General features: G+C 41.1%; 1 protein-coding gene across 3 annotated transcripts in view; it reads right to left on the bottom strand.

Moving 5' to 3' along the window:
- Nucleotides 1–4,906: 4,906 nt before the first annotated feature.
- The window catches only part of LOC130165654 (gamma-aminobutyric acid receptor subunit beta-3-like), a 56,976-nt gene continuing 41,594 nt past the window's right edge, over nt 4,907–20,288 (bottom strand). For 2 of the 3 annotated variants that reach the window (XM_056371106.1, XM_056371104.1), the window contains 4 exons: nt 16,971–17,123; nt 11,091–11,338; nt 10,488–10,556; nt 4,907–8,554 (listed from right to left, as the gene is read on the bottom strand). In XM_056371106.1, the coding sequence (XP_056227081.1) occupies nt 8,189–8,554; nt 10,488–10,556; nt 11,091–11,338; nt 16,971–17,123 (836 nt within the window). In that variant the 3' untranslated portion in view covers nt 4,907–8,188. The remainder of the gene's footprint in view (nt 8,555–10,487; nt 10,557–11,090; nt 11,339–16,970; nt 17,124–20,288) is intronic. The other variant, XM_056371105.1, reaches the window with a different exon arrangement.

The raw sequence follows: 20,288 nt of genomic DNA on the forward strand, positions 1-20,288 counted from the left end.
CAACATAGTATACTGTCTCGTCATCACTTTTGGTAAATAAGCACTATTGTGAATTGTGTAATGTAGTTACCCGTCATGCCTCCTTAGATATACTTTTTACAGTCTATGAAAATGTTTGTTGTCTGAGGGCTGCTACAGGTGTTCAATGTCAAGTCCAGTAAGATACTTTAATAGATGCTGACAAAGTAAATCATTTTGATTTTATTCATTTTTATCCGTGTTTTGAGCAGATGCTCATCATGACATCTTCCTTTATGTAGTCAATTTATTTTGTGCATTACAATAAAAGCTGTAAATCAGCATAATCATGTCTGTCAGCAACATTATCTTTAGTTAGAGACTGAACTGTGCAGTTTTCTACACTACACTGTTGTCAAGCTCCACATTATATGCAATAAGTGACATGTTTGATATGTAGCCAAGCTTACTTCTTACCCACCTTAGCTCCACTGTCAGTTTTTGAATTTCATAAGCTTTATATTCTGGTCAACGTTTCCATTTTTCTCTATATTTTGGACAGGTGCCCCTGCGGAAACTGTGCAACCGTGCCCGCAGACACTGAGAACATCTGATACCACAGGTAGCATTCTCACTAGACACACTAATCAGTCATTTCTTTTCATTACATTACATTTATAATAAACCATAGCATTTGCCATTTGTAATTCACTGTAGGTTACCAGACGGCTTTGGGAGATCGAGGAAGAATTACCATGTATGGTCGGCCGTCCTGGGTTGGAGCCGCTCTGCCTCAATGTGTTCTGCCTGCACCATGTACCGCGCTGACTGCGGTACTTTACGGTTGAGAGGAATACACCAGTACGTTTTGCTTCTTTGTAAAAACATATAGTTTCAATCTAAATAAAATGGAGTAACATACCCTCAAATAAATTAGTTTAACTGCTCTTTCATTTGTAAACTTCTTCTATCAGCAGATAGTGTGCATATAATATATGAATTCAGAGTCATTTCTTTAGTAACCATCAAGCATTTATTTACATCAAATGAGGCACTTATAATCAGTGATAATAAAAAACTGTAGAAACGCCACAAACCAGTACGTGGGTTTTAGACTGGCCCATGATAGAACCGGGACACAGAGCTGGATATGACCTCCTTCCTTCTCAGGCCGCTCAAACTGTGCAATGAGGTCCTCTGCTGTGTATGGTCCCGGGTCAACAAAGACTTTTTCAAATATGAGCTCCACCACATTCCCTGTTTGATAACACACAAAAGATTTTGTTTACATTTTTATTTATTTTTTAATTTTTTTAACCCTTATGCCCTCCTCGGGCATTTTTGTACATTTTTCTCAACTTTTTTTTTTGATTTGATGATCATTTTGGCTGTGTTACAGCTTGTGGCATCAATTTTTGCAGGAACTTTTCTTTTTAGTACAATTTTTGAAATCCAATGTCTTTTACTCAGACATGTCTTTTATACTCTATTGATGCATTTTGCACCCTCTGGACACCCTCGTGGCCAAAAATGTACACGCACAAAAAACTGCTTTTAAATCATCATACATCAATATTTTTTTTTAATTTTTTTTCATAAATCAAATAAACAACTTCAAACGTGCTCAAAACTACCAAACATTCTATCATTTTAAGGATTTTAACCCTTTAAATGCCAGTTTAATTCTTTGCATTATTTGATTATTTATTACAAACAAACACATAAAACTAATTATTTTCCATATAATAAATAGTAGGGGGATGAGGCTTTGGTGGTGATTAGAGTCTTGGATATGTCAAAGATTAGCAACAAAATTGATTTGATTGCATTAGTATTTTTTACGTAGTGTCAGATTTAAAATTTACTACCCTCTGGACACCTTCGTGGCCAAAAATGTACACGCACAAAATCTGCAATAAAATCCTCATACATCAATATTTTTTTCTGCTTTTTTTTCATAAATCACTTGAACAACTTCAAACTTGTTCAAAACTACCAAACATTCAATCATTTTCAGGATTTTAACCCTTTAAATGCCAGTTTAATTCTTTGAATTATTAATTATTTATAAAAAAACCCACCAAAAAGTAATTATTTTCCATATAATAAATAGTAGGGGGATGAGGCTTTGGTGGTGATTAGAGTCTTGGATATATCAAAGATTAACAAAAAAATTGATTTGATTGCATTAGTATTTTTTATGTAGTGCCAGATACTCCCTCTGGACACCTTCGTGGCCAAAAATGCCCCATTGACTTCCATTAAAACCACATTTTTTAATCTCACTGCCCTTACAGTATAAAACCATGCATTCCATTATGTCAGTGTTTCATTTTGAAGAAAAGTAGTGATATTTGACATTTTTACTGTTTTGCACCATATTCAACCATTTTCCCATTGTAGGCCAATGCATGAAATTCTTGTATTTTTACCTGTTATATTATGGAGCCATGTGACTACCAGGGGGCCCCAAGAGTTACTTCTGTGTGTGTGTGTGTGTGTGTGTGTGTGTGTGTGTGTGTGTGTGTGTGTGCAAATCTGCAAGCACGCACTGATCATTTCAGGGGTGAAAAAAGGGCGTCTTTTGAGGGATGTGTTTCATGTGTCTTTGAAGAGGTGCTTGAGTAAAAACATGGCCTCCTTCCTTAGTACTCAAAAACAAAAACAACTGTTAGTGTGTATATGAAGAAGACACAAGCTTCGAGGGGGAGTCCGACACAGAATGACCACTGGAGTCCTCCACTTCTGTTAGTGCCTCTGATCCTTCCTCTGAAAGTGGAGAGGACACTGAGGATCCTGCCCATCCTAACACTGAGTTACAACGAAGAACAGGCAAGTCTGGTTTTCATCTCATGCCTAGATGCTGCGTTACATTCAGGCACCCACCCACATCAAGAGAAAATCTCCACTTGGCCTGTGTGAGCACACATTTTCTGATAGGTGGAGCGAGCAAATGAAGGAGAGGATGGACTTTTCTCATGTTTGGGGGGTTTGTAGACGGACACATATTACTGATAGAAAACCATGGAAAAGTGCATTTTGTATAATATGTCAAGTTAATATGTTAAGTTTGATGATAATTGGAATTTATTTTATGTCAGTCCGTTGAATCTAATCTCTTCTAATTTCCCCTCTTTTGGTACTTGGATGATTTGTGTTCATTATTATGTAGTGACCCTGTTGTCGGGTTACAGGTGTGACACTGTGCAGCTGTGAGAACGAGCTCCAGGTGTGAGTGTGAATACTCGAGGCCGGTGAGCCTCGGCTTACCTCGGCCACGACACTGAGCAGCACGATAACCGGTAATCCGGGATAAATGTGACCGGCGATGATCCTCTGCCGCGGTGCAAACTGTTTCAACCTGCAAAAAACAGGCTGTTAACGACCCACGTCTTCACCACAGTTCAGCTTAAAACAAGCAGAATGGAAATCCGCACAAAAACAGACACTGTGCAATTGAAATGGTGGTTAGTTACTTTTGCAAACTAAACTTAAACCCCCCCCATTTTATTTTGAAAATGTACTCACAGGAAGCTGGTGTGTGCAGTTGCTCTCGCTGCTGTGGGAACAGAGCTGTGTAACGACAGTATGTCCGGGCATAGACGCCGTGTCCGGATCGGAGGAGCACAGCTCGCTGTAGGAACCCTGAGCCGTCACGTGACCCTGAGACACACACACACACACACACAGGAATAAAACATGTAAAGTGTAGAATTAAAGAAAACAAACTTGCACACTTTCATCCTCTTTAGAAGAGCAAGCTGAAAGCGCCGTCTGAAGTGCAACAAGCGGCGGCAGGTGTCTGTGAATGTGTTGCACAAACCTCCTTCATGACCAGGATCTGGTCGGCGGCCCTGAGGTGCTGCAGCTGGTGGACCGACCAGGACGCCACACTTGTTCTTCAGCCGGCCGCAGATGCACCTGCTCGTGAACACACAGACACATTTCGTCCGACACTTTCTACACACTAAACTTTTAAGTTCAGCTGTGCGGCACAAGGCGACAGGTGATCACTCACTGCTCAAAAAGATGTTTCCCGACCTCAGCGTCCACTGCGCTTAAAGGATCGTCCAGGAGGTAGATGTGTGCGTCCTGATAGACGGCCCTGAAACACACAAACACACACACACAGTTTAGTGTATGAAGATTAACAATCTAGTAGAGACGGAAATTTAATGAAATGTAACAACAGGCCCCAGACTATTACTAACCGTGCTCCTCTGGATTCAGACAAACCTGACCTTGTGCACACCTGCACAAATCAACCCAGCGTGTTGCTACATGTTCCCTCCCCCAGAACCCCGGGGGGAGCAGCCCCACAGACAGACACAGTGATGCCTGACCTGCTGCTTCACTTCCTGGTCTTCATACTTTACTATACTATGACTTCTTTGATGTTTTTATGCCTTATTAGACTATGTCGTTTTTCCAGATTTTTGGTCACACCATAAACCGTTGTTTTTTATCACTTTTAAGGCCTTACTATACTAGCACCTCTTTCTTCTTCCTGGTGTTTGAAAAAGGAGACAAGGATCAAAAATAAAGCATTGCTATCACTACATGCTGTTAACCGAGACTTCTTATTGAAACAGCTCTATGAAAATCTGTGTGTACATTGTCTTCCTCTGTCTTTGGAAGGCTGTTGAATTAAGATGTCAGGTCGATCAGGTCCAAGCTGTTTGACTCAACTTCACCTGCAGTGGTCTCCACTCGAAAGGCAGTGTTTTAAATGAGCACCTGAGTGGTTGAAGATGAGATGATTCCCAACAACTCCTGGCGTTTGAACAGTCAACCGTTTAACAGCATTTCAAACTTTATCAAAATATGTTTTCTGATTTATTGGGTGTTTGAAAGTGCAATTCATTATACTATCTGGCTATACATGTGTGTATGTGCAGATTGTTTGAGGAGTGTCATGCATGCATGCTTGCAACATTGAATACACAGGTACAATGTATATCCTTTATTTGATGGTTTAACATGATAATCTATTGAAAAAGGAAGAGAAACATACAGAGATATACAGTAGAAATCTAAGCCTAAATACATTTTGTGGCAGCACAGAACATTTCACATTCCATTATGGGACCAAGGCCATACAACACCTGAAGTCTTTGATGATTTTTTTTGTGACATTTTTTTCTTTTTAATGTAGGCTCACATGGCATAATGTCATCTCTAACATGAGCAGTTGTCAGTTCTTGTAAGTGACTTTGCAAAAAAATCTTTTTTTTTTTCTTAAATCCTCCCAAGTTATGAATTGTAGTCGCATGCATGATAAACAAGTATCTAGAGCTTGTAATAGTTGCCTTCTCTTTCACTTTTCAACTGCACTATGTAGTTTGGTAATAAAAAAGAAAAAGACTCATACAACTGCAAGAAGTTGTTTTAAATCTCACCACATGAACCAAACATAATACTTTAAATCAAAGTGAACCAGTCAGCCAGGAAGATCTTGCGACTTGCACCACAAAACAGTCATTTTTTAGCTTTAGTGTTTAAGAAATCTGTCCTTTTATATCTTATTTACACAACACTGCAGCTTCATCCACTGCTTTGCATTTTATAGGTGCGAATTTTCACCTCCAAAGCAGCTCGAAACATCTTTGGACAAACTGGTTCAAAGACTTTAACATCACTCCACCTTGAATGCAGGAGATCACGAAACATTTCTTTGTGCCCAAAACCAAAGCTAAGAGTGTCCAGGCAGAAGTGTAAGAGAATTTTAGAGGTTGCGTTTGCATACAGAGTCAATGGAGAGAATAGATGACGAGGGGAAAGAAAGAGCGACTGTTGCCAGCTAGCTTACAGCTAACATACATTTGGTACATTGCCAGTTTGAGGTGAATTCACTTGTAACTTGTGTTAAAATTCACTTCACTTTCTGGCTGAACACATTTAGACTCATTATATATGTTGTTTGATTTGTACCTTGAGGTGTTCGGCTTTGTTGGTCCCGGGTCATTTTTGCAGTTCACCCCATCTACACAGTAGAAAACAGGACAAGAAACCAGCAAAGCAGAGACTTGGCATCACTTGAATGTGGAATCAACTAGAGCCCTATATTAATCAGGGTTGAGGTCAATCCTGCTTCCAGAAAGTAAATTGCTTTTGTGCAGCAACAATCCAAGTACAATACATTCAGTTCTTAGTCATATATCAGACTGTACACATAAAACTTTACAATTTCTCATTTCAAAGTTAAATTGATCCCAACTCTGACTGCAAGTGACTCTTCTCTCAATCACAACAGAACTCACCGTTATCAGGTAGCAATATTTTTTCTTGTACATGCACAAAGTAGTGGATGTATTCATGTATCTGTGACAGGAATGCTTCAGATGTACATCATTGTCCATGATTTGTAACCGGCTGATTGCTCTGCAACCTGAGGTGGAATGGCACAGGTTATCGAGAGTCAAAGAGGAGAGCTATTTTTATCCACAAAACTATTATACGTTGACATTTGTCCATAGTCGAGCAAGCGGCACAGAAAATAAATGTTCTACCCACGCCCTTCCTCTCCCGAGCTCTCCTTATCCATTCCCCGTCTCTCTCTCACACACACACATGCACATGCACACACTCGTGTAACGTCGTCGCCTCCCTCTCTTTCCTCGTCACTCGCAATGTAAAGAATGGGCGTGTTACATTCTGATGGAGAAATGATGACCATGGCTCATTATCCTCTCCCTGAAGAATGGATCTGATACATTCAATGCTAGTATGTGCTTTTAAGTCAGCGGGCCGGTTCTTGTGGTCCGTCTGCGGAGTCAATGAAATCCATTTGCATGACTTGCTGCTGAATGGCAGAGCGTACAAGAGCTCTAAAATGCAGAATTGAACATACATCGTGTCTAGAGTGGAACCTCAACATGGTCAGATGCTTGAGAAGAAATGTGTTCAGTAAAATGCTCAGAGACTAAACTGATATTTGAAACTGACCCATTGGTTCATTTGTTTTTTTTTGTTTTTTTTTTGCACTAAATAATCTGACAGTTAATAGCCAGAATGACAATCACAAAATGCTCAATATTTGATCATTTTCATTTTGGGTTGTACACACAGTATATATATATACATTTATGTACACACACACACACACCTATGTACTTATGTACAAAAAATGGGTTTCATCCCTCCACGCTATCACTACAACAGAGTGAGTGTTGAGCAAAAGAGAGAGAACAAGACAGGTTAGGAAATCAAATGAATACCTGAAGACACAGAGTACAAAAATATTATAATATTTCATGGGTTGAGGAACCGTGTCGCCCAAAAGGCCCTTGGCAGTTGTTTTAAATTAAAGTAAGACAGTTTTTAGAAGAAGTTTGAGAAAATTTGAGTGCAATTCTGTCATGCTATCACTTGAAGCGTGGTTTGCAAGAAGCTATAAGTGAAAAAAAATGGCAGTTTTACTCATATTTGTGCTTTTTTTCCATATCAAATGACCAAAGAGGATATTTCACTGACACTTTTCTTTGTCTAGAAAAGATGCCGAATAGCAAAAAATTCAGAACCTGAGTCACAGTCACAGACAAAGTCCTCAACTTTAAGTTATTGTGTTTGGGTAAAGGTTTACCAGATCAAGTATACTGTATATTATCGACACTAGAAACAAATACACATCAGCAGAGTTTTTCTTTTGTAAAGTTGTGCCATAACCCAAGGCGAAAAAGGAGTCATTACTTTCCCACTATGGCTGATCATTACATGCATTAATAGTGCATAGGGTACCAGTCAAACATACATCTGTTTGTCTAATGGATTTTTAGAAATTGCCTGCATTTATCTGACCTCCTGTGTAGTATAAAGTTTTCTAAATTATTTTTTTGAATAGAAAAATCTTTGCATCAACTGCTCTTGTGTTTTGTGTTTTTTGCAAATAATGTATTATTATTCAATTGCTGGCTTCGTATCTCTCTATTTACACATTACCGAGAGGGAAAATGTTGGGAAATGTCACAAGTCCCAATTACAGTACATACTTCAGAAAATAAAAAGACCTCAATACTAAGGATTCAATGACCTCAAATATAAAAACAATTTATACGAGAACTTGGTCCAAACCTCAGTAGTCCTCCTCAGTCTTTTTTTTGTCTTGTGTTGTTGCAGTCTTTGACTTGACATATTCCATCATGTATAAAAGCAACAGAAAAAGGAAGAAAAAGAAACAAAATGAAAAAAAAAAAAATCAAACAACATCACACACCTGAACAAAACAGTCCAATCAGACATAGTAGAGCCAGTAGACGAGGTTGAACAGTGAGAAAACGGAGGGGAAGATGATCCGTGACCAGCGGTCGATGGCGTTCACATCCGTCAGGTCGGGGATTTTGATTTTGAGCTGCGAGGACCGCCTCCGCAGGCGGCTGCGTTTCATCTGTGCGGCCCGGTCCAGAGAATGGCGGCTGGCGGAGCGCGGGCCGATCCCGCCGCTCTGCTTGCGGTACTGGATGTGCGACGAGGCCGTGCTGTCCAACTGCACCATGGACTGAGAGTTCCTAATGTCCGCCACGCTGGTGGTGATCTCGCCTCCTGCCACTTCGTTATGGATCTCCAGGGTGGTGAGCAGGATGTTCCCGTGCGGTTCCGCCTGAGTGGATAAAGAAATGACTAACTAATTAGCAAGGTTATGAGCAAATAAAAGGAAAAGCTAAAGAGGAGACTACCTGACGTTTTAAGGCACTCTCCCTCAAGCATTCCAGATAATGAAATGTGGATGTTATCCTGCCCTGCTGGGCACAGGGGCCCAAGGGGTCACTGGGGCCAAAGCCTCTGTTTGAGGTGACTGTTAACATTTCCTCTTGCAACGGCAATCAAACAGGCACAAAAAGACTCAAAACGACAACAAAGACACAAAGAACAAACAACATTTTGTCTATTTCAGTCTGGGGGTCTACGAGTTTTATCGCAGGAGGCAAGCCTGTGTCTCATAATACGACCACGGATCCATGGACGTCATGCTTTTGCTTTTAATTGTGAATCTTATGTCCTTTGTAATTCCTCCAGAAATTCCAACAATGCATTTTGTCAGACATTTAAATTACAGTTATATGACACTTGTCCTTACATGACTATTTCAGACAGATTTCCAAAACACTTAAAATCCTATTGCATCACCTTTCTGAGTGATTCTCCTGCACTGAAAAGTTCAAGTCTAGCAGTTTCTGTGAATTTCCACTGATAAATGATTCAAGAAATGTGAGAGATCTCTTTTTCTTCTGAATGATTAAACTAATCCAAAATGTCAGGGTGAGAGACACAGAGTCACAGTGATGGCAGAGCTGTCAAAATGTCTACTGATTGGACTTGGGTGTCATGCCTCCTGTTACAACCTGTGGACCCCCCCCCCCACCTCTGAAGCGAGTGAGTAATGTTTTTCCCCGGCTGAATCAATATAAGCCCACATCATCACTTTCAACAATTTAATCAAACCCACAGGAGATATATCATACTCCATGCCTATGATGTGAGCGCCACACAACAAATCAACAGTCATGGTCAATGGCGATCATTCATGCAAATGGAGCAGCTGAGGAGGTCCCACACTTCCCTTTTTAAAGTAGCAGGTTTTACCGAAGTCAAAAAGCAATCTTACGATGGGGGTGTCGAGACAAGTCTGTGTGTAGACGGCCCCAAAATGCCGATGTATCAGCAGACATCAGCTGTACACTAGCTAGCAGCCAACCATATGTGTGGTGGGTGCTCAGGCTCTGGCTGATCTCAGAACTCCTCAGGAACTACAGTTCAGTTATTTCCTCTGAAGGTTAAAATGTTTTCAACAGTCCTCAGTTTGCGCCTCCACTGGGTGAATGTGTTCCAATGTTTCCATTGACTTTAATTTACAGATTGCAAAGTCCACTGAGGCAAATTTGTGATATTGGACACATTTAGAAGGAAGATCACCTTCATGTGGTTCAGAGAAGGTTTTCGACATGCTAATCCAACCGTGTCAAAATACTACAATATATACACATTTCTGAGGAACTGTTATTTGACCAAGATGATAAACACTTTTCAAATCAAAATGTCCATTTAAAAAGAATTGTGGGGGACCTCTGCAGTGACTGCCCACTCAAAGTCGAACTGATTTACAGCATCCTGACATGCGCAATGTCACTTTATGAAAGCTGTGTGAGAAATGTGGCTTTTAATGATGATTTGAATGAGAAAAGATCCACAGACAGCATGCATTCAGGATGAGCTCTGAAAGGAGAAACAAGTTCATATCTGCAACACCAGTTTTGCAGTGTAAGACCGAGCATGAGCATCATTTCAATGCAGCGGAAACTGCAGTGAAAAAGTCATTGAATGAATACATGCCATGGTCGTCATTTCTCCAATGTCATGGAAATGTCTGTTGCCGCTTGATTCATTGCATGGATGGAGAAATATTTTTGCATTAAGGCAAAAGAAAGTAATAAAAGAAAGTAATAAAAAAAAAAAAAGAAACATCCATGTCAGCGGATGGCAATGGCAGAGTTGACTCAAGGATATTGAAGAGTCTCATTGAACGAACAACTCACCGAGCGTGAGTGGCGAAGACCTTTAACCTGATTGGACCGCTTTAGGGACGCGGTCCTACTACCTGCCTCCTGAGGAGATGAAAATATTCAGCCACATGTTGGGAACAAATACCTGAAGATTTATTATTATAATTTGTTTTTAAACCAACATATTTTGCCTGCTGAAGCCTCCACTGGGCAAACAGATGCCTATGAATAATGTCATACAGTTCAATTATGCAGAACTTTTTCCTGTTGCTGCCTCTGCTGTCAAGAGCAGACGAAAAAGTCCATTTTAAAAATAATTGCAATGTCAAGGTTGTTTTATCATTGGTTTCCCGTTGGGAAGAAGAAAAATTAAGGAATTTGAACTTTGTCCACTCAGAGAGTCCCTTCTAAAGCGCTGTGCTGCAGCATGTTCACACCAGAGTCATTCTTGTTTCATCATGGATCCCACAGACCACTGACAAAGATTATCTCTACAAAAATCCACATTCTCACCTTGAACCTACCACTTATTTAATGATTCACTTAGACTTCTTAATTCAATCTTCAAGCATTGATAATAAGTCACCTGCACACCAAGGTCCAGAAATCACATCCAGCCTCCAAACCCCAACTCACCCTTGCAGCGTCATACTTGGCTGCCCTCTCGTTGTTGGCCTTCTCCGCCTTCTCCGCGAGCTTCTTTTGCATCTGGGGGCCCCGCCCGAAGAAGATGTAGTTGACAAAGGCGTACTCGAGCAGGGCCAGGAAGACCATGACGAAGCAGCCCATCAGGTACATGTCAATGGCCTTGACGTAGGGGATCTTGGGCAGCGTCTCCCTCAGGTGGGTGTTGATGGTTGTCATGGTCAGCACCGTGGTGATCCCTTTGAGGAGGAAAGATATTGGTGCTGTTAATTGTATGTATAATTATGACTACTGATTTTGTAGTCTGGAAATAATATAAATCAGTTAATCCATAAAAATAGGAAATCAATGAATGCAGCTGCTGCTGGATGTGACATGTAGCCAAAAAATATCCTTTAATGAAGGTTTAAGAAAAAGCACTGAACATACTGAACGTTGGTTGTGGTTTTTCTCCATTTTAATTGCAATTAATTGAATACAGTTGGGTTTCGATTGGTTGCCAGACACAATAAGACAATAAGAGTTTGTCGTTATTTCTCCACATTTTACAATCAATTAATCATCGCTCATAGTAAAAGGCTGCTTGTGGAAATAGAGCAGTGATGGTAGCTGTGATAAATATTAGTATGAGAATCACAGTTAGTATAAGTAGTTGTACTGTCTTCCTACTAGCTAGTTGTAAGCTGTATTCATGTTTTAGTTTGTTACATACGTTTTGCGATTTACATTTTAAAAGATAAGCTCAGAATTAAATGACAAACTCTTGCGTCCTGCTCAGGTCTTTCATCTGTCTCTCAAGTGATGCTTGTGAGCAAAAGTGTGGTAAATTCTGCCCTGTTTAGATCATTCAGCCTCATTTAAAGGATAAAATGTGAAACTAAAGTTGTTTTTTTCTGCGAGGATCCCTCATCAGCATTCTTGGCAGTCTGTCTCAGACGGTAAATTTGATGCTTAATTAGTTCAAACCTGTCATAGCATACGCTCTTAAAGGAGTGCCCCACCGCTCGAAGCAGATGGTGCAATCTTGTCAGTAACCTTACGGTCACGTTGGAGAAAACTCCAAAAGATGTCTTAGGTGTTACTATAGAAACGAGGATTTTTTTTTTCTATATATAGAAAAATATGGTTCTACTGTGGTTATTTCCTCCGCTTGTTAAATATAGAGTGGAAATAGAGCGACCACTATATGTATTTTTGCTTGAGCATGCTTATAAAACAATTTTCCTATCGCTTTCATGTTTGAGCTTATTTTACTTGCATGAACACACATACTAGTATGTTAGTCTGTAACCTCTGCTTCATTGAAATTCAAAGGTCTGCCTTGAAACCTCCAACTGCCCCTCGGTCATCAAGCAGAAATAACTCATTAGAATAGAGCTGCATGTCTCTAGCCCCCAGCTCTTAGTAACCTTAACCACTAGGGGAACAGAGTGCTGTAGTTATTTGCTATCAGCCAGTAAAGGCACCTTCACACCTTGTGTGCTTCAGCATCACAGGAGGAGAAAGAGACTTTGAAAACTCAATTCACTTAAAAAAAACACATGCAAATGGGACAAACATCTTCACCAAATTGACAAGTGAATACTGAAGAAGAAAAAAAAAATTAAGTAAAATGCACTGTAAAAAGCAGGCACACAATCAAATACAAAAAAATAAAAAAAATAATGATCAAATACAGGAAGATGACAAGAATTTTTTTGTAAGCTTCCACCGACCAATCAGGTTTCAGTTGACATCCACGTCTGTCCAGACAATACATGCAGTGATGACTTTGAAGGGATTTGCTAAAGTGCTCAGTATTAAGTGTCTTTTATCATAATTAACTTTTTAATTCTGTGAATTATGGTCAACCACATGTTTTGTGAGCTGTCAGTGACCTTTGAGCTTTGACTACCAAATTCTTATCAGTTCATCCTTGAGGTTGAGTGAATGTTTGTTTCAGATTTGAAGAGAATGGGACGGACAGATGGACGGTTACACAACAAATCAAGTTCCCAGGAAACACTGAAAACATGTCTGGACTAAACTCCCGTTTTATAACTCGCAGCTCTAACGCCCTGTTATTCAGGGCCACTGTGCATTTCAAATGTTGCAGCAAATAAATAACAAAACGCCTCAGCCGTATTCATGCAAACCCTGACCTGCAACGCAATAACGCCATATCTTATGTCATTACAGACATATCGCAGATACACCTCTACTACTTTATCTGACTGTATCAGTAGCTGGGCTGCTCACAGCACACACATGTGCAAGGCTTTCGGAGTGTGTGCGCACATGTGTGTGTATGTATGTGTGTGTGTGTGTGTGTGTGTGTGTCATACGGCACAGTGAGGAGACAGGGGGCAGTCAGGGGCTTGGGGAGGAAGGAGAGGGATAGCTAAGGTCAATCTCGCCCTTACTGTGATTTATTGGCACATTGCAAGGCTAACACCGCTCGTGTGTGAATGTATGTGCGTTGTCAGGAAAAGGTGTGAGAAGCGAGTGTGAATGTGCTCGAGCTTGGCTGCATGTGCACATGCTCAGTGTCACTGCCCCTATTGGATGGTGCAATCTCTGGGTTCTTTCCTTAACGACAGCCTTGTTCTTTATAGGTGTTCTCTCGGCTGTGCCATTACTCTCTGTCCTTTACTCCCTCCCTCCCTCTAGTCCTCCTTCACTCCCTCTCTTTTGCTCCCTTTTCGGACAATTTAATCAAGGGGCTGTGCACACATGGGCCTCCCTCCTTTTCCATCACGATGTTACACTCTCCAGGGAGAAATATAGTTTTATAGGGTTTCTCTCACTCTATGTCTTTTGCTGTCTCTCACCCTCTCTGGCTGTCTCATCCTATTGTTCTCTTCTTCCTCCCTTCTTCTACTTCTGCTTCAATCTCTCCTCCTCTCCCTGTTCATTTATCCTTGAGCGCCCCCCCCCCCCCCCCCCCCCATCTCACCATCATTTAGTGGTGGTTTCCCTCCTTGCTCGCCCTGCACCTCTTTCTGTCCCCTCCCCCCTCCTTCCTCTTGTTATATGTCCCCGAGTCTCTTTTCCACCTTAACAGCTGGAACAAAGGCACACAGCAATCAAATCTCCTCTAATCACAATAGGCCATTAGCAACACAGCTCAACATTACAAAAAGGAAAAGGTATCATGTAGGAAGCAACAAAGCACATAAAACGGCAATGAATGTTGACTGTAGGAACACGGGCACGGGAGGTAAATCAAAGCGCTGTTAATTGAATACTTCCATTCATCACTTGCAGACAGCATAAATTGTCAGCTATCTAATTAGCATGCACAATGTTTCAGCACCTGTCATTTTGGGAGTCTGTGATTGAGAAAAAGGAGGTTTCCAATGTCTGGAAGAACGTACAGTGAGCTCCGACTTGTGTGTCTGCCATTAGACTAAAAGTGCTCCTGTAACAATTACAACAAATGCCCACACCTCGACTCCTCATATAATTTGGTTATGAACGAAGGGCATGACTGTGGGAAATGGTTTGCAACCAGATTAGGGTACGAGCAGGTCATTTATAACTTTGCAATCCTTCGAAATTGCTCAGGAAAATGAGATTCTCCTTCAAACAATTCAATTGTTTGCCTGCTGCCTCCTTGAATTGATTTCTCCCTGATCATTACACTGCTCTTACTGGCAGGTTTGCGCACACAAAGAGGCCGACACGCACACGCACACGCACGCACACACACACACACACACACACACACACACACACACACACACCTGCTCTTCCGCCATCAGCTTGTAATGATCCATCAGGAGAAGTGAATGGACCTCCGGTAGCCTCTCAGCTGAGGAGGCACACACCGGATATTGCAGTTAGCAGGCTTTCACATGTATACGTCCACTTGCAAACACACACACCCACACACACACATAAGCAGACACTCAATCACGTACAGTAATGAGAAATACACGCCTTAATGAAAGAAAGACAACCAGTTCGTGCAGGGAAATAAAGGTGGATATAAAACAAATGTATGTGCACACACATGCACACATACACACTGATCCACTCCAGTCTCTAATTGGCTTTATGCGCCCGTGGATAACAGGGCAGAAATGGATGGTGCAGAAAGGTAATGGATCAAAGCATGTTTTCCAAAAAGCATTATGACGTGTTAAGGTCCATTATCTATCCATATAAAGATGATCAACGCAGCAATCAATTGGCATGGCCAGATTGAAGTGTTAGAAGGCCCCGGGGCAAAGATTTGCTGCCAGGCCCCCATTGGCCCCCAGTCTCCACCACGTAACATATCCACACCTGTGCACGACACACGGCAGCTTCATTATATACCCGCCTTCAAATCACCACAAACGAACAGACACACTCTGGACCCCAGGACTTCTGGTATGTTAAAGTAGACTGATTCCAAAATGAACATTCAGCATGCAAAGCTGTGTTTCAAGCATTCATTTACTTGGCATCAATAATTTGGTGCAACATGGAACATGGTGTTTTGGAGAAGTTTGCCTGTTGCGGGGGCTTCGCTGCATGAATGACTGGACTGTTGCCAGTTCAGAAACAGCGTTCTCCTTTCAGTGCAAACCTAAACTACTCTGAAGGAACTCCTACACTATGCACAAGTCTCAACATGCTACTTGGCTTAGCTTGTAGTGGAGCTCAGCACTGAAAAACCAGATACTTCATACAATATATTTATCAGTATCATATCATTTAATATAATTATTTTGTATAATTTATTTAATTATACGTGACTTCTAAGCCCCACCGCCCCAAACTGCTATACCTGTCCATGTCCGTTCTCCCTATAGGCACTTGTGCCATTTACAATGATGGTGACACATTTAATTCTCAAAATTCAAAATCAATAAAAAATAAAACTTTTGGTACAACAGGTCCTTGATTTCAGTCTGAGGTAAAAACTGCTCATTTCTAGCAGGTGACCATCAATTGTGTTGACTGAAAAGTCAACTCTCTCTCTAGCTCACTAGGTTCTTCCTGGACTGCAAATCCTCTCGTGTTTTGAGACTTTCCAAACAACTGCAGTTACAGTCGCTAAACTATAATTGAACCATTGCTGATCAGAGGAGAGGTTTGGCGAACGGTCAATTACCAATTTGAAAACAGTTTTAATTATGACTGCTGAGGAAAGTATATTGTCTAAATTGCAATTATGGCTACTGTCTTAACAACCTTCATATTATGACTATTACTCCTGCCTGATATGTCATTGAGGACTGGCCAATTCAATATTCAACAAAGACAAAACAGTGTTGCGGGCTCCTGTGAGGCATCACAATTATTATCAGAGTGACCTGCTGCCTCCATCTCCGCATTGTTTATTGCTCGCAGGAGCTCCACAGTGAGTGGGCCTCTGCACCCACACAAGCACTCCTCAATAAGAAGGGAAATTATGCTCATTAGAGTTGTGATGTATTTACAGCTCCTCCAGGCCTGTCCATGACAACAACTCCAAACACGTGGTGTGACCCAGTTTCGTCCGAATCAAGGTCGTGCGTTCATGCTTTTGCCCTTCGGAGAGGTGCAATGGTCAAAAAAATGTTTACTTTGCTTGTTGTAATATCTCTGCAACAATATTTCCATACTTTAGGTAAAACTAGCCTGTGTCCATAGCAGACAGTAACCTAGTTTCTTTCTTTCCTTCTACAGCAAACAGAATAGAAATGTTCTTCAACTCTATTTCCATTTGCTCCACAAATTTCCCAGTTGTTCCCTAAAGCTCCCACTAATCCCACGACAGTACGAGGAGCTCAGCCTCTCGCTGTGTTTATGAAGACACATCGCTTTTGGGAATCCAACAGGGAGTTTGTGGCTCATGCCGGTCCCCGACCTCATCTGTGAAAACCAAATACCTGCTCCCTAACAGGCACTGGCTCTTACCTAGAGCCACTCTGGCTGCAGATGCATCGTAGTTTATCCAGAAGGAGACCCAGGAGAGGATGGTAATCAGGATCGATGGCATGTACGTCTGCAGGATGAAGTAGCCGATGTTCCTCTTCAGCTTGAAGCTCAGAGACAGTCGAGGGTAGGCACCTAAGAAAAGAAGCAGTGCGTTTTAAATCTCCTGGTTGGGAAATGAGTTTTTTAAGGTAGTATTAATGATCACAAAAAACAAAAAGTATATCTCTTCTAGCTAATTAAAAAATATGTAAAATATATTTATATTATTCCAAGTAGCACACAGGGACACCTTATGTTTTTGTTTCAGTTTCCATGACAACTCAGACAGCATGGGTTGGATTTATTGCCATGGTAACAAGTACCCCATTCACTTGCTTAATCAAACACTAACTCTCTCTCTCTCTCTCTTACACACACACAAAACTGTAACCTTGTTTTATGATGATATGACACAATATTCAGCTTAGTGATCAAATTTCTAGCACATTGTGATTTATCAATTCTCCACATCTACTCCACCTCCATAATTCATACGATGATTCTGAGGGATTCAGCATTACTGCGGGAATAATAGCTTTATAAATGCATGTAGCGACGCCTCTGATGCTTCATAACTCAGGAACTAGAAGTGACATTCCTCAACATGATTTGCTATGAGAAAGCTTTTCTGCCAATACTTTCCCATGACCTGGAATATATAAACGGTATGTGTGTGCATGTGTGTGCATGAAACTCCGATATAAGGGCGTTGTGGGGTTTCTCATCAGTCTCCCAGTGTATCCCTCTTTATGGATTGAATCTATGGTTCGTTACTCCCACTATTCTTAGCTATTTTTCCATTTTGAAGGAGTAGTGGGGCCATTACACTGTAATTTCCAATCCGTGGGTTTCAGCCAAAGCTACTTGTGGCGAGCGTGGGTCCAATTGACTGCACTCATGTGCAGGGTTGGATAGAAAGTCATTCTGAAATAACACACAGTCTCATTAAGATTCAGTGCCTGCTGTATGTTAGATTGCAATAAAAGAATCACAACACGTTACTTTAAAGCTCCAATCGTTATCAAATGACATTATCTACTGTAACTGCTGTGGCCTGATACTGACACTGCTCACATTTAAAGAGATTATGCAGCCACACATAACATTTAGTACAGTATGTGTTTCACATTTCCTGCAGCAGCATGAGTTTGTTTGGAATAAACAGATGAAGAGCGGTTGAACAAAGACAGTGGCGCTCATAGGAAGTAAAAAAAATGGACTGTAAAATATTAAGGCATTTTAATGGATTATCTGGACCTTAAAACTGACCAAATAATATGAAAGCCATCCCTAAATTAAATTTAAGTAAAAATTCAGGGATGACTTTCAAGCTATTTGGTAAGGAACTTAATATATTATAATCCAATAATTTTCCCTTCCCTTGCACCTTAATAGAAAGATAAAAGTATAACAGTGGAAAGATAAGCTCAACGTCAAGTATATTATAATGATGTTCGGTAGAAAAGCTCATATAAATACACAAACTATGCCTTATTTATCGGACTTGATGATCCTTCTATATTTGGCTCATGGTTGGTAGTCCTGGCAGCCCGGAACAAGCTCACCACATGCTGAAAATACACAGCGAATATGGGAACAGACTGTCACAGGTCTTAAAATATCCCATTAACTTCTTTTGATGCATCCTTAAACGGCAGCTCCTCCAGCCTGAATCCAAACTGAGTATCTTTGCAGTAACAGATGCGGTAAGTGGTTTAAGGAAAAGGCTGAGGTTCACATGCGTGTGGGTGTAGAACTGTACTGGCTGTAACTGCTACACCAAACAACATCCGCGAGTGGGTGGAACACCATGTGTGAGGCCGAGGAGGAGAGGGAGGAAGAAGAGGAGACGGGATGCGGGGATGATTAAAAAAATAATAAAAGTTGAGTTGATAGAGACAGAGTGCAATAACTGGGAGTCTGGGAGGGCAGCTGGGTAGACGGAGCAGGAGGTCCGCTGTTTCTTTTTTGTCAACCTCACAGCAGGAGTGTTGTAGAGAGCTCTACCTGCAATAAGAGACTGCGCTGTAACCACCAGCTGCTTTGATCTGGCAACAGAGACACTGACCCCATGTGTGTTTATTCTGAGGCGCTCTGGTTCAGCTGCTCAGGGTTTTAGATTTTAAGGAAGAGATTTAACAGCTTTATTCCGCTCCGATGCGGCTGCAATAACTACAGTATGTACGTAGCCATCAGGTGCATATTTAAGATCTGTTTTAAAATGTTGGAAACATTAAAAAAATTAGCCCCACACTGTTTTTTCTCAATCATGAAGTAGAGGAGTCGACAGAGGGTGCTAAGGCATATTAATGAATTTCAGCGTTATAGTAATTAAAGCACTTGGAGGGCTATTTTCAAAAGCTGTTAATGACGCATTTTCATTTTTCTAAAACCCACAAACTTGAAGGAAATTCAAGGCGTTTACTGTCAAATTACTGCAAAAACATGATATATAGATGTTGGTGAATATTTAAAACTGTTACTGTTGCATCTATCTTGACACCACGAAGACGTCAGGGAGGATGAAAACAATAAAAGGTGATGAATGTGCACGATGCGCAAACAACACACACTTAAATGTCAACTAACACAACAATGTTGTCTGGTCATGCGTGCATTTGCATATGTACTTGCATACTGTGTGCACACACACACAAACAGACAGTGTTTGCATGTGTGCTTAGAGAAGAATAATTGATGTTGTGGGCCTCGTACCACATGAATATATAATGCTTTGAATCCTGGACTGTTTTTCTGTCAGAGAGCAGGATAATTGGCATTCAACCACACCTCTTATAAGAGAGGAAAAGAAGGTTGTGGAGGAAAGTAAAACAAGCGATAGGGGGTGAAAGCGATACCAAGACAGGGCAGAAAGAGAGAGGAAAAGAAGGAGGGAATTAAAGCTGGCTAGTGGCCCATGTATGGGGGGAAACCTGGTCATTAGCCAGCCTTGCGGGGAATCTTTGATGTGCTTCACACATCCTGCCAAGAACACGGGAGCACACCACTGGACGCTAAACTTTAATAGTCGCCACCCACAAGGGACACGCCGCTCCCTGCAAACAAGTGCACTCTGGCACGTTCGCCACGGCACATATATATATATATATATATACTCTACACAGCAAGGAATGATGGTAAACAAAGTGCAAGACACACACTCACAGAGAAAATGAGGGTGAAAGAATGAGAAATCTGAACCACCTGCTACATTTTGCCTGGAAATGTAAAAAAAAAAAGCAAACAAAAGCATGATTT

The sequence above is a fragment of the Seriola aureovittata genome, chromosome 24 (assembly GCF_021018895.1).
Source record: "Seriola aureovittata isolate HTS-2021-v1 ecotype China chromosome 24, ASM2101889v1, whole genome shotgun sequence".
Classification (NCBI taxonomy): domain Eukaryota; kingdom Metazoa; phylum Chordata; class Actinopteri; order Carangiformes; family Carangidae; genus Seriola; species Seriola aureovittata.